At 30.5% G+C, this 12,896-nt stretch overlaps 1 protein-coding gene across 1 annotated transcript; it reads left to right on the top strand.

Moving 5' to 3' along the window:
• The first annotated feature begins 743 nt into the window (after positions 1–743).
• LOC133799343 (SKP1-like protein 1A) lies at positions 744–9,206 on the top strand. The gene is made up of 3 exons (XM_062237364.1): positions 744–853; positions 8,406–8,817; positions 8,946–9,206. The coding sequence occupies exons 1-3, from the start codon at positions 744–746 to the stop codon at positions 9,117–9,119; spliced, it is 696 nt and encodes a 231-aa protein (XP_062093348.1). The 3' UTR covers positions 9,120–9,206.
• The last annotated feature ends 3,690 nt before the right edge of the window (positions 9,207–12,896 follow it).

The raw sequence follows: 12,896 nt of genomic DNA, 5'->3' as shown, positions 1-12,896 counted from the left end.
AATGAGATATATATATATGTATATAATACTAAGTGAAACAGTTATACCTGAATCATCATAAGAAATGGGCCTCTTGCCTAAACACTTGTCAATATAGCGATTTCCATTCTTTTAAGAATAAATTGAATGGCTAGTATATTTAGGTCTTGAGTAATATATGGAAATATCTCAGATTTTTATAGTTAGGCTTGGCTTTGTGTTTTGGAGATGAAACTAGAAATTTGGCCCCATTGCAGTCAAATGTCGCGCACAAGACTAAAGTAGAAAAACATAAATATATACTCAAGGAATTTCAATTTGAACTGAATAAGTTAGTCTATGTTCTATATATTCTAATTTACCACGAGAAAATATGGTCATTCTTAGTCTTGACTATTATCTCTTTCGCAACACTCCATCCATTTGTTATGCAATAATACACCTTCCTGCAAAAACATAAGACGTACGTAAATATATTATTGCTAGATTTATACCAATAGAAACACATAAAATAACTTATACCTTAACATGTAGTTTTTTCCCAATGCTTCCTAATGAAAGAGTCTTCCACCCATAGGAAACCATCATGGACAGGAAAGTAGTGTCGCTCTGTTGATCCACATTTCTTCGCACGAAGCACGTAAGACCTACGCACATATCAGCTTGTGCCTAGTAAACCTCGGCTACCGAAACCTTGAGATGCGGAAGACATCTACAATGATGAGATGACCAGATGGTGGGATGCAATCGGTTTATACGCAAAGATGGCTGAGACAAAAATAAAGGTCCTTGGTGGGTGGAGGTGGCCTGAGATGTTGACATGGATGCAACCAATAGATATGGTAAAGTCGGCTGAAATGGAAAATTATGGCAGGTAGATGTGTTCTGTGATGTTGACCTGGATGCAACTGGTAGAGTCAACAAAGACGCAAATCCTTGGCCGGTGAAGGTGGCCTGAGATGTTGACCTGGATGCAACTAGTAGAGACGACAAAGACGGCTGAGACAAAAATCCTTGGCCGGTGAAGGTGGCCTAAGATGTTGACCTAGATGCCATCAGTAGAGAAAGACGAAAGGGAAATGGGAAGCCAGGGTTGGTGGAAGTGGTGGCCTGAGATGTCAACACAAAAGTTTGCATCTTAACCAACATCGCAGAAGAGTATCTCCATTGTAGATGCGGAGATGCTCGTTGCTCTATACGCTTCAACTTCATACGCTCCTACTCCACACAATCCATCTCCAAAAGGATATCGTTTTGGCTCAAGAAGCTAGCCCAATATTTTGATTCGAATGTTTCAATATATTCGCATGGTGATTACGCCCGATCACTCGGACCTTCAGCCCCAAAAAGAAAGAAAAAACAAGGGGTCCTTGGCAAAATGACCTCTTTTTATAGTGCAATTTGCACTATGGCCTAGTTTCAATAGATTTTAGCTAAATGACTTTTTTTATTAATAAATTTTTTATATTACCCATTTTACCTTTAAAATAAAATAATAATAAATTAAAACAAAAATCCTAATAATAACTATCATCTTCCTCCTCTCACCCATCCACTCACACCCATCCACAACTACCCACTATCATCCCCCCCCCCCCGCCGCCACCACCACCACCGGCGACCACCGCCCCCTACCACCGGCGAACACTGCTCATCACCGGCTGCCACCATTTCTCCACAAATCCGGCCACCACTCATTCAAAAGGTTGGTTTATAAAGCTTTTTTTATTTTTATAAAATATGAGGTTTTTGATATTGTTTTTGTAGATTTAAAATGCAAATGATTGTTTTAGTATGTTGAAAGTATAAGTAAGAATTTAGGTTTATTTATGGAGTTTTATGGAGGTTAAAGCTTGAAAATCTGAAGAAAAAAATTAATGGTGGTTTCGGTTATTTTCGAGATAGAAAAATCCAGAATTTTTTGGCAGCTTGTCTAATTTTTCGACAAGGAGTCTAAATTTTAGACCAGTTGTCTAAATTTTAGACCAATAGTCGTATTTTTTCGACCACCTGTCTAAATTTTAGATAGGTTGTCGAATTATCAGACATGATATTTAATTTTTAGACAGGTTGTCGAATTTCTAGATTTTTCAACTTGATTTTCATTTTTAGATTAATACCATACACACACATAAAATAACTTATACTTTACCTTGTATATTTTTCCCAACCCTTCCTAATGATCGAGTCTTCCACCCAAAGAAAACCATCAGGGAGAGGAAAGTAGTGTCGTTTTGTTGGTCAACATTTCTTTGCACGAGGTACGTAAGACCTATGCACATATCAGCTTGTGCCTAGTAAACCTTGGCTACCGAAACCTTGAGATGCGAAAGACATCTGCAATGATGAGCTGACTAGAGGGTGAGATGCAATCGGTTGAGACAACAAAGATGGCTGAGTTGGAAAAAGAGGGCCTTGGTGGGTGGAGGTGACTTAAGATGTTGACATGGATGCAACCAATAGATACGGTAAAGTCGGCTGAAATGGAAAATTGTTGCTGGTAGAGGTGGTATGTGATGTTGATACGGATGCAACTGGTAGAGATGGCAAAGACAGAAAACCTTGGTCGACGAAGGTGGCCAGAGATGTTGACCTGGATGCAACTAGTAGAGACGACAAAGATGGCTGAAACAAAAATCCTTGGCCGGTGAAGGTTGCCTAAGATGTTGACCTAGATGCCATCGGTAGAGAAAGACCAAAGGGAAATGGGAAGCTAGGGTTGGTGGAAGTGGTGGCCTGAGATGTCAACACAAAATTCTGCATCTCAACCAACATCGCTGAAGAGTACCTCCCTGGTAGATGCGGAGATACTCGTTGCTCCATACGCTACAACTTCATATGCTCCAACTCCACACAGTCCATCTCCAAAAGGATATCATTTTTGCTCAAGAAGCTAGCCCAATATTTTGAATTGAATGTTTCAAGATATTCACACGGTGATTCCGGCCGATCACTCGGACCTTCAATCCCAAAAAGAAAGAAAAAACAAATGAGGTAAACCCTAAAACTAATATTCATACATTGAACATATATATCATAAATAGAATATAAAACTAACCATACATTGAACATATATATTATAACTCCATGCCGTGGTCAGTTCAAACTCTTTTTTATGAAGAAAAATTTCTTTTTAGAGAAACCTTAAACTAAAATTAATGATGGATATAGAGTTTGAACAAATACCTAGAGAGACTGACCTGCACCAGAGTGCTCCATGACCTCGTAAGTTCAACCATGATCTCATTCCCCCTCAAACCCTTTTTTACGAAGAAGTATAAACTTATTTTAGGGAAACCCTCAAACTAATGACACACATATATAATATTAAGTGAAACAAACATAGGTGAATCATTATAAGAAATAGGCCTCTTGCCTAAACCTTTGTCAGTATAGTGCTTGCCATTCTTTTAAGAACAAATGGAATGGCTGGTATATTTAGGTGTTGAGTAATATATGGAAATGTCTTGGGGTTTTTATAGTTGAGTTTGACTTTGTGTTTTGGAGATGAATGGGAAATTAGGCATATGAATTTCTTTCTCATCTCATTTAGAGATGGAAATTTTCCCCACGGGGATGGGCTCTGGGGGACCCGCCCCTAATGGGGCGAGAATTCCCCACCTAAACAGGTAATGGGGCGTGGACAAGGGTCATTTTCTTTCCCCGATTATTAAACGGGGCGGGGATGAGGATAACACTCTCCACTCCGATGGGGTCGTTTAACTTTTTATTTATTTTACATATTTTTTATGTAATTTTGTAACATATTATGGGAGCAACCCCTGCCAATTACTTGCCCCGTTTTCATCTCTATTCTCATCTCATCATCCACAATTAAATAAATTTGAGGATTGGAAAAACAATAATACTATACAATTGATAATAATATTATTATAACTATGATATTGTCTCTCTACACAATTAATAAATAAATAAATGAGGTAATATAATATAAGATAAGTGTTGGTATAAATAAAATAATTATAGAAATTCTAAAGTTTTCTTTAGTTTTTGTTTTTGTCTGAAATTAAGGTTAAATTTAAAATAAAAATAAAAATACTTTACGTTTAGTAATAATAGATGATTTGACTTTATTAGGATTAATTAGTTGCCTTAACTAATTATTACTTGTTATGAGTCAGCTAGATTGTTTTTCTCATTGTTCCTAGTCTACCCTTTGTTCGTAAGGTGCTAATATATGGGAAAATTTGTGCTTGATAAATGCTACTATTTAAAGAAAATGCTACATATATTAAATATTTCAAAATAATATTATTTTTTGGCACTTTATCCAAAATATTCTTATTATTTCCTCTCTCACTTTTCACTTCTCATTTCTCTCTTCTCTCTTCCTCCTTTCTCTCTCTTAGTTCACTCTCTCTCACCTCACGACACCACCAACACCACTACTATACTAAATATTGTATCTAGAACAAATCTGGGTATGATTTTTTGGGTTTTTTTTGTGATTTTTTTTTCAGATCTGAAATTTGTAGAAAATCGACCTTGCTCGATAGTGGTTAGATGCCAACTTGATGGGGCTTTCAAAATCATAATTTTTCATGAAAAAATGACTTTACTCGATGGTTGCTCGATGCAATTCTTGCAAGAGACATAATTTTTCACTGGGGTGTCCATTTGGGGTGATTTTTTTTTATTTTGGGTATTTTTTCAAGATCTACACATTTGACATGTTCATACGCACATTTGTGAAGTGTAACACTTGTAAAAAAAATACAAAAGTGCAAGCATACCTCATGTTTAAGACATCTTTTGGTATGTTTTCAAGTTTTAAACTTCCCTAATGTTCATATTAGCATGTCAAACATGTAGATCTTGAAAAAAATACCCAATATAAAAAAATCACCCCAAATGGGCACCCGAGTGAAATATTATGTATCTTGTAAGAATCGCATCGAGCATCATCGTGCACCATCGAGCCATAATCGAACCACTATCGAGCAAAGTAATTTTTTCATGAAAATCTTGATCTTGAAGGCCCCAACGAATGGTTGCTCGATAGTGCTCGATGCCAGCTCGATGGGGCCTTCAAAATCAAGATTGTTCATGAAAAAATGACTTTGCTCGATGGTGGTTCGATGATGCTCGATGGTGCTCAATGCGATTCTTGCAAGATACATAATTTTTCACTCGGGTGTCTGTGTTTGGGTGGTTTTTTTTTATTTTGAGTATTTTTTCAAGATCTACACGTTTGACATGCTCATATGCACATTTGGAATTTTTAAAACTTGAAAACATACCAAAAAAATGTCTTAAACATGAGGTATGTTTGCATTTTTGTATTTTTTTTTTTCAAGTGTTACACTTCACAAATGTGCATATTAGCATGACAAACGTATAGATCTTGAAAAAAATACCAAAAATAAAAAAAAATCACAAAAAACGGACACTCGAGTGAAAAATTATGTCTCTTGCAAGAATTGCATAGAACACCATCGAACCACCATCGAGCAAAGTCGTTTTTTCATGAAAAATCATGATTTTGAAGGTCCCATAGAGCTGACATCGAGCACCATCAAGCAATGTCGATTTTCTGCAGATTTCAGAGTTTCAGATCTGAAAAAAAATCACAATACAACCAAAAACTCATGTCCAGATCTATTCGAAATGTAGTATTTAGTGTCTTAAGTGAAATAAACATCATTATATTTGAGAAACAATTAATTACCCATAAATTTCTACTCAAAGAATCATCAAAATATATGTTTCTTTGGGTATATTGTGTTTATCTCTACGAGGTGACCGAAGTTATCGAAGTTTTTTTGGTGTTGAGGTGACGTCGTTGCTGTGGATGGTGATGTTGTGAGGTGAGAGAGAATGAACGGAGAGAAAGAAAGGGAAGAGAGAAGAGAAAATAGAGAAGCGAGAGAAAAATGACAATGGTATTTTGAGTAGAGTGTCAAAAAATGACATTATTTTTAAATATTTATTATGCCTAATATATTTTTTAATTAGCACGTTTTATGATGCACAGAATATGAAATTTCCCTATATAAGTTGGCAGACCTCTTTATGTAATTGTAATGTATCAAATACATTTTACACAAATAAATCAAAGCAAAAGAGTGTTTTCTCTAATAGACTTACCACTTTTATTTAACTTCTCCTAAATTACAACACAAAATAACGAGTTGGTACCTATAACGCATATATGCTGACCATTTTTGGACTATTTTTTTGTGTCTATTTTTTACTATTATATTTTTGAATAGTCAAACGCATAGATGGGTTTGACTATTTTTTTGGACTGATAGAGATGGGTTTGCCTGTTATTCAAAGCAAGATTGCCCTATCAAAAAAAAAAAAAAAACAGGACTGCAAGTGAAAGTGTATTTTTATGTTAGAAAATGAGAGATGCAACAATACATCAATTGAGAAAAATATGTGGAAAATAAAATATGAGCTATAGAAGAACTAGACTAAAATTTTAATTCCCAGGTGGAGATCGAAAATATAATAGTAGAATAATAAAATGCGGAAGAAATCAAAACACAACGACCATAAATTTAATTAAAATTAGAAATAGCAGTTATTAGCCTTATTCATCAATATTATACATGCATGATGGAAATTTTCTCCACAAGGACGGGCTCCGCTGGTAGTAGGAGCGGGATTCTCTGTTTCATTCAAATTTATTTATTTTACATATTTTTTTTATGCGATTTTATAGTATATTAATAATTTTTTTTAAAGATTTTGTGTTTTATTTTAATAATATTTAATATTTGGAGTAATTAATAATAATGTATATTAATTTTAAATAATTTGTTTTTGTTTATTTTATTTTTAAATAAATAGGTAGTCGAGAAATTCTCAATCTGCGTTTCTAGCAGATTAAAAAATTATTATAAAATTAACCACTTTTGGGAGAAACAAAACACTTGAAAACATTAAAATAACATTAAAATGTAGAATATACATTTATTCATAGAAAAAAATTAGAATTAATCTGGATAATTGTTACTAAAAAAACGTGAACCAAATCAATCGATAAATCGATGTTCAAGTTTTAAAGTGTCAATTATAGAATCCAATCCATTAGTTGTTATTAGTTGTAAAATCCGAAAAGTTCAAATTTTAAATAAGATATAATTTTATATTTATTGATGTAATTCTTTGATAAATAAATAATAAAAAACCAAATGCTCGCAATTTCTAAAGATTAAGTAAGATTTAATAGAACTATAACATAAATTGGAAAGGTGAAGTAAATAATAATTGTATCATAAGAGTACTTATATTATTAGAAACAATAATTATAGGTTTATATTATAAGGCAATAAATAAAGCTAATCCATGTCTAAACAAAGTATTTGTTTAGATGAATCAATATACTAAAACAGTAACAAAAACATCAACTTACTTATAGTACCTAATCTTATTTTGTATACTTCTTGGCAATGGTGTGTAGATAAATAAATTTTTTGGTTTTATCAGTTTTTTATTTTTTTTCGTGAACTTTAATAGAATATTTTTATATATAACAGAATATTATTATATTTAAAAGTAGATTGCAAACATGATTTAAACTAAAATTAAATTAAATAAATAAATAATCAAACAAATTAAAATATGATATTTTTTAGATATTTTACAATGACAATTATTTAAAAATAATAAATTATATGTTTTATAACTTAAATGAAATTTAATTAAACTTAAACTTTACATATTAGAATAATATCATATTATATATATAACATAATAATCTACTATCAACTAGAAATAATTTTTTTTTTTAAAAAAAAAACTAGCAACAAACTTAAATTTAAAATCTATATATAATATTAATATTATATTAAAACATATAACATATAATCTCTTGTTATTAGTGTCAAATTAAAAAACTAAAACAATCATAAACTTAAACAAAAATGAATTAATTAACTAATTAAAATAGTATATTTTAAGATATTTTATGATAATTTAAATAATTAAATCATATTTATTTAAAAATAATAAATCCATACATATTATTTTTTTATATTATAAATTTGTGTGATAGATTATTTTTTATTTGTAATTCTTTTTCTTCATCAAATTTATCAAAAGATATATTAATATTTTTTTTAAAAAAATATTTAACTAAATTGTATTAAAATTATAAATAATGTTTACAAATTTAAATTTTAAGATATACAAAATCTCAATGCATAATAATGCATCTACCTAGTATTTATACATAGACGAAATTTACTATCAATTTAAATAATTAAAAGCAGCACCAACAAGATTGTATTTGTGGCAAAATATACAAAACACACTTCGATCGATGGGAATGTAAAATATATCTATCTATTTTTTTTTTTAAAAAAATATCTTTTTTGAAATTTTAATTTTAATTTAAAACGCCACGTGTACGTAGAAGAAACTAGGAGACGAACAATCCTATAAATAAGGCTTAGGCATAGGCTTGTTACTTCAGAGTCATCAGTATCTTCTGATTTGGTTGAAACCCTCTCTCGGCTTGGCTTGGCTTCCCTTGACCTTGGTCGTTGTCTTCTTCTCTTAGCCATGTCGTCGTCGTCGTCGTCGTCGTCGTCATCCTCGAAGAAGATCATCCTCACGAGCTCAGACGGTGAGTCGTTTGAGGTGGAAGAGGTGGTTGCGCAGCAGTCCAAGACGATCAAGCATATGATTGAGGACGGTTGCGCAGACACTAGCATCCCTCTGCCTAACGTCACAAGCAAAAATCTTGCTATGGTGATCGAGTACTGTAGGAAGCACGTTGATGAGGGCGTCGCCGCCAAGGATCTCAAGTCTTGGGATGCTGAGTTTGTCAATGTCGACCAGGCCACGCTCTTTGACCTTATCATGGTACGCTTGCTTTTCTTTCTCGAAATTAAACATAATTACCTACTTTGGTTTGGTGTTTTTTGAGAGTGAAATTAATAAGTAGTGATGATATTTTTATGGTTAATTATGTTTTGTGGTGTTTTGATCAGTCTGCAAACTACCTCAACATCAAGGATTTGCTTGACTTGACATGCCAGACTGTGGCTGATATGATCAAAGGAAAGACCCCAGAGCAGATCAGGAACACTTTCAACATCAAGAATGATTTCACTCCCGAAGAAGAGGAACAGATTCGCAAGGAGAACCAGTGGGCTTTTGAATGACATTATTATCTATATCTAGTGGGTTTGGATTTGGGGTTTTTAGTTCTTTTAGTTCTGTTACTGAAATTGATTTTATTCATCATCTCATCTTTTGGATTTGTTAGGCTAGGCTAGGCTAGGCTAGGCTAGAGATGAGCTTGTTCAGTGTTTGTTAGATTGATTCTCTTTGTTTACATTTTAAATTCATTTTTTAATTTTCAGTTTATTTTAGAGTATATTGTATGAGACAGTAATTTCACTATTTCTTTCATCATCAAAATGAGTTATAATCTATGGTATTGGCCAGTATATAAAATGGTCATCTTTTAAAACCAGGTAGTCATAAAATATTGTATATACACAGTACTATCTATGGTATTGGCTAGTATTTACATTTAAATATATAATATTTTAGTTAAATTCAATACCAAACATATTACTATATATATAAAAATATGCTATAAAACAATATTTATTATATTACAATACCATAAACGTACCCTTAACTTGAGAAAATGTAGAAAAGAATGATCAATAGAGGGTTGAGAGACAGTGTTTTATGTGCTTGGTTTTAATGGGATCAGCAGAGTAGAACTTTGATGCTCTATACTCACTCTTCTATATCTCATTACATTTTGCTATAATTCACATGTGAGTTTTTACTCTATTTAACGTAGGAAGAACATGAGTGCTGTGCTAATTAATTTGTTTGGTTATAGTGAGAGAACTATAATCAACTAAAACATCTTTTTCAGTTCTTCATTTGTTTCAGTTAGTGAGAGAAAATTATTAATTTGTTTTTTTTGTTGTTGTTTATTTATCAATTACAAAGTTGAATGTTTTCATTATTATTGTGTAGTCGTTTTCGAATTTTCTTTTGAGGGGTATTTCGGATCTATCTATTCGAAATGGGATTTGTTTTTACAGGTGTAAAACTTAGGTGCATTGTTTTCTGCTTTTTGTTTTTAAAGTTGTGTGTTCTTAGAAATGAGACAAGAGGTGTTTGGTTAATGTTTTCTAAAAATAATTTTCTAGTTTTATTTTTTTTTAAACTTAAATAAAATATTAACAAATATATTTACAAAGAGAAAAATATTTTAAAAGTTTGTAATAAATAATGAGATAAAATAATTTGAAATAAAAAATGATGAAAAATAAGAAGTGAGAAAGTTAAGAATTTTTTTTTTAGAACAATAAAAATCAATTTTTTATTGTTCTCAAAATTTTCTAGTTTTTGTAACTTTATTTTTAAAAACCATTTTCTGAAAACAATACTCCAACTTGTTTTAAAAAAACAGTTTTTAGCTTTTAAAAACAAAAAATAGTATTTTAGTTAAGGTGCCAAACACTCTCTTAGTCTTTCAGATTCACTTATGTGGTATACTTGGTTGGATTGAAGTATTTGTATTGTTTCTAGCTTTGTGTGTTAGCCTTGCTGTTTTTAGAATATGTAGTGTGATGAATACTGTTAAGTAAAGTTTCCAGCCTTGTTTCGAGGAACCAAATGACTTCTTTTGAGTCTAGAATAAAACAATATCTATCTCCTTTCTCAAAAGGGTTCCAAAGATTTGTGGTTTATGTTTAGAATTGATTCTAGTTAGCTGTCTTAAAACTTAATTTTTTTTAGTTCGGATTGTCAGTGTTTACACTGTTCGCACTAGTAGATCAACTTAATTCATGTTGGTCTCTACTATGAAGAACTTACATATATCTAAATAAGACAATTCTATTTATATATATGGTTTGAAAGATTAGTCTAAAATAATGACACACTAATTACTATTATTAACTAGTAAGTACATCATCATAATTAGTGTCTGTCTAGAAGTAAACATGACAAAATCAAAGCTAGTATATTGCAATTAAACAGAAGTAGAAGCAGAGAAACTATACATATATTCTGCTGCTATGCATGGCTCAGTTACTAGTTTTGTCCACACACAGTTAATTCACAATGTAGTATCGGTCGGTTGATCAATTTGAACTTCCTGGTCAAAGACCTCAAAATTGGATCATGACCAAATTACAATTTCATATACTAATTGTAATTTGGACATACTTAAGCAGTCACTTTTCAAATGCCTAATTATAACTTAAGAATGAATACTATATTTTGCTAAGTTCTTTATAGGTAGGAATCTGTTAAAGGAGTGGAGAATGTGGATTCAGATGCAGTAAGAGATAAGAAGATGATATCATATCAGAATACAGAAACTGGTCAATTACTTGGTCTGATCTTGAATGAAATTTTGAGTCTTAAATGTTATTTACTGTAATCCAAGTCTATATCCGGTGATATTTTTACAAAGCATAGCACTTGATGAAATACTTCAAAAGATCAATGAAGTCAATGCAAATTCTGAAATCGAAAACGGTGGAGTCTTCTTCAAATAAAGTTGAAATTGAAGACGTTGAACTACCTCATTCATTACCTGGAAAAGGAGATCAATATTGTCAAGAACCTGGATAAGAATATATTACTCAGAGAAGATCTAAATATTTTCAAGGCTGCAGTTGGATCACTAGAGAAAGAGTTGAGAAGATTCTTACATGCCATTGATTCTTATATCTGTTTTTTTTTTTTTTGTATTTATGAAATTTTAAAAATTGTATTTTTGAAAACATGATAGCATTTTTTTTAAAGAAAAAAAAGTAAGAACTGTAAGAAAATAAAAAAGGGAAATCTACAAAAATGCACTAAAAGTTAAAAAAAATCTGAAAAATACGGTGCATTACAAAAATACGGAATTTTTGGATAAAAACACGGAATGGCAAAATTGTAAATACGGAGTGGCAAAATCATAAATAAAAGCTGTAAAATACAATTTTTTGTGAACAACGTTTACAAACTAGTAAATATCTGTTACAAACTTGTAAATATCTGTTACGTGTTTGTAAATAATATTTACAAAATCCGTTATAGAATTGTAGATTTTTTTTTGTTTTTTTGTAGATAAAACTTTCAAATAAATTTGTAACTAAATTTTTTATTTTTGTAACAATAGTTTACAAATCTAGTTTTATAACTAAGAAATATAATTTTGTAACTAACATTTACGAAAATATTTTATAGTTAAGAAATCATAACCAAAATATACATAAAAATATTATATTTTTTCCATATTGTTACAATATTGTACCAAATAATTATAGGAACCTTCATATTTATGTTATACAACTTAAAAATATAAATTTAAGATATTCATTATTTATAAAACACTCTAATGAATATATATAGTGGTGAAATACAATATTTTTTTTAAACAAATTTTACATTTTGTAACAACGATTTACGAAAATAATTTCACAATCAAAAAATTTATTTTTGTAACTAACATTTACATAAATATTTATAAAATTTATTTAACATGATTGTTACAAAAATTTATAAAATTAACTTGTGAATTTAGTACATGTTTGTAAAAAAATTTATAAATAACAAATATTAGAAAAAATATATAACTACTAGTATAGAAATAGATTATATTTATTAAAAATATTATAATTTATGCCAGCATAAATATTTATTTAATATTAATAATACATTCATTTTAAATAAATAAAAATACAAAAATTGAAAAGAAAATGATTGAATATTATTATATCACATCAACATAATTAAATTACATCAATTAATGATGTTACTTTTTTTTTATGAGTAAACGACAAAATAAAATTTCATCATACTGACATAAAAAAAGTTATTCTTTACTCATTAGAGATCAAATTGATACATTAATGAATTGTATTCTTGTTTTATTTCCTTTTACTAATCTCCGTATATTTTTTTGAAAGCAC

This window comes from Humulus lupulus, chromosome 9 (assembly GCF_963169125.1).
Source record: "Humulus lupulus chromosome 9, drHumLupu1.1, whole genome shotgun sequence".
NCBI lineage: Eukaryota > Viridiplantae > Streptophyta > Magnoliopsida > Rosales > Cannabaceae > Humulus > Humulus lupulus.
Note: the sequence above shows the minus strand (reverse complement) of the source record. Positions and strands in the feature narration are given on the sequence as shown.

Bases quoted from the DNA above. Each gene is read 5' to 3' on its own strand.
- LOC133799343 (XM_062237364.1), top strand. From the start codon at position 744: ATGGCTGAGACAAAAATAAAGGTCCTTGGTGGGTGGAGGTGGCCTGAG. The intron at 854-8,405 runs GTAGATGTGTTC...AATAAGGCTTAG, and splicing joins GAAATGGAAAATTATGGCAG to GCATAGGCTTGTTACTTCAG. The intron at 8,818-8,945 runs GTACGCTTGCTT...TGTTTTGATCAG, and splicing joins CGCTCTTTGACCTTATCATG to TCTGCAAACTACCTCAACAT.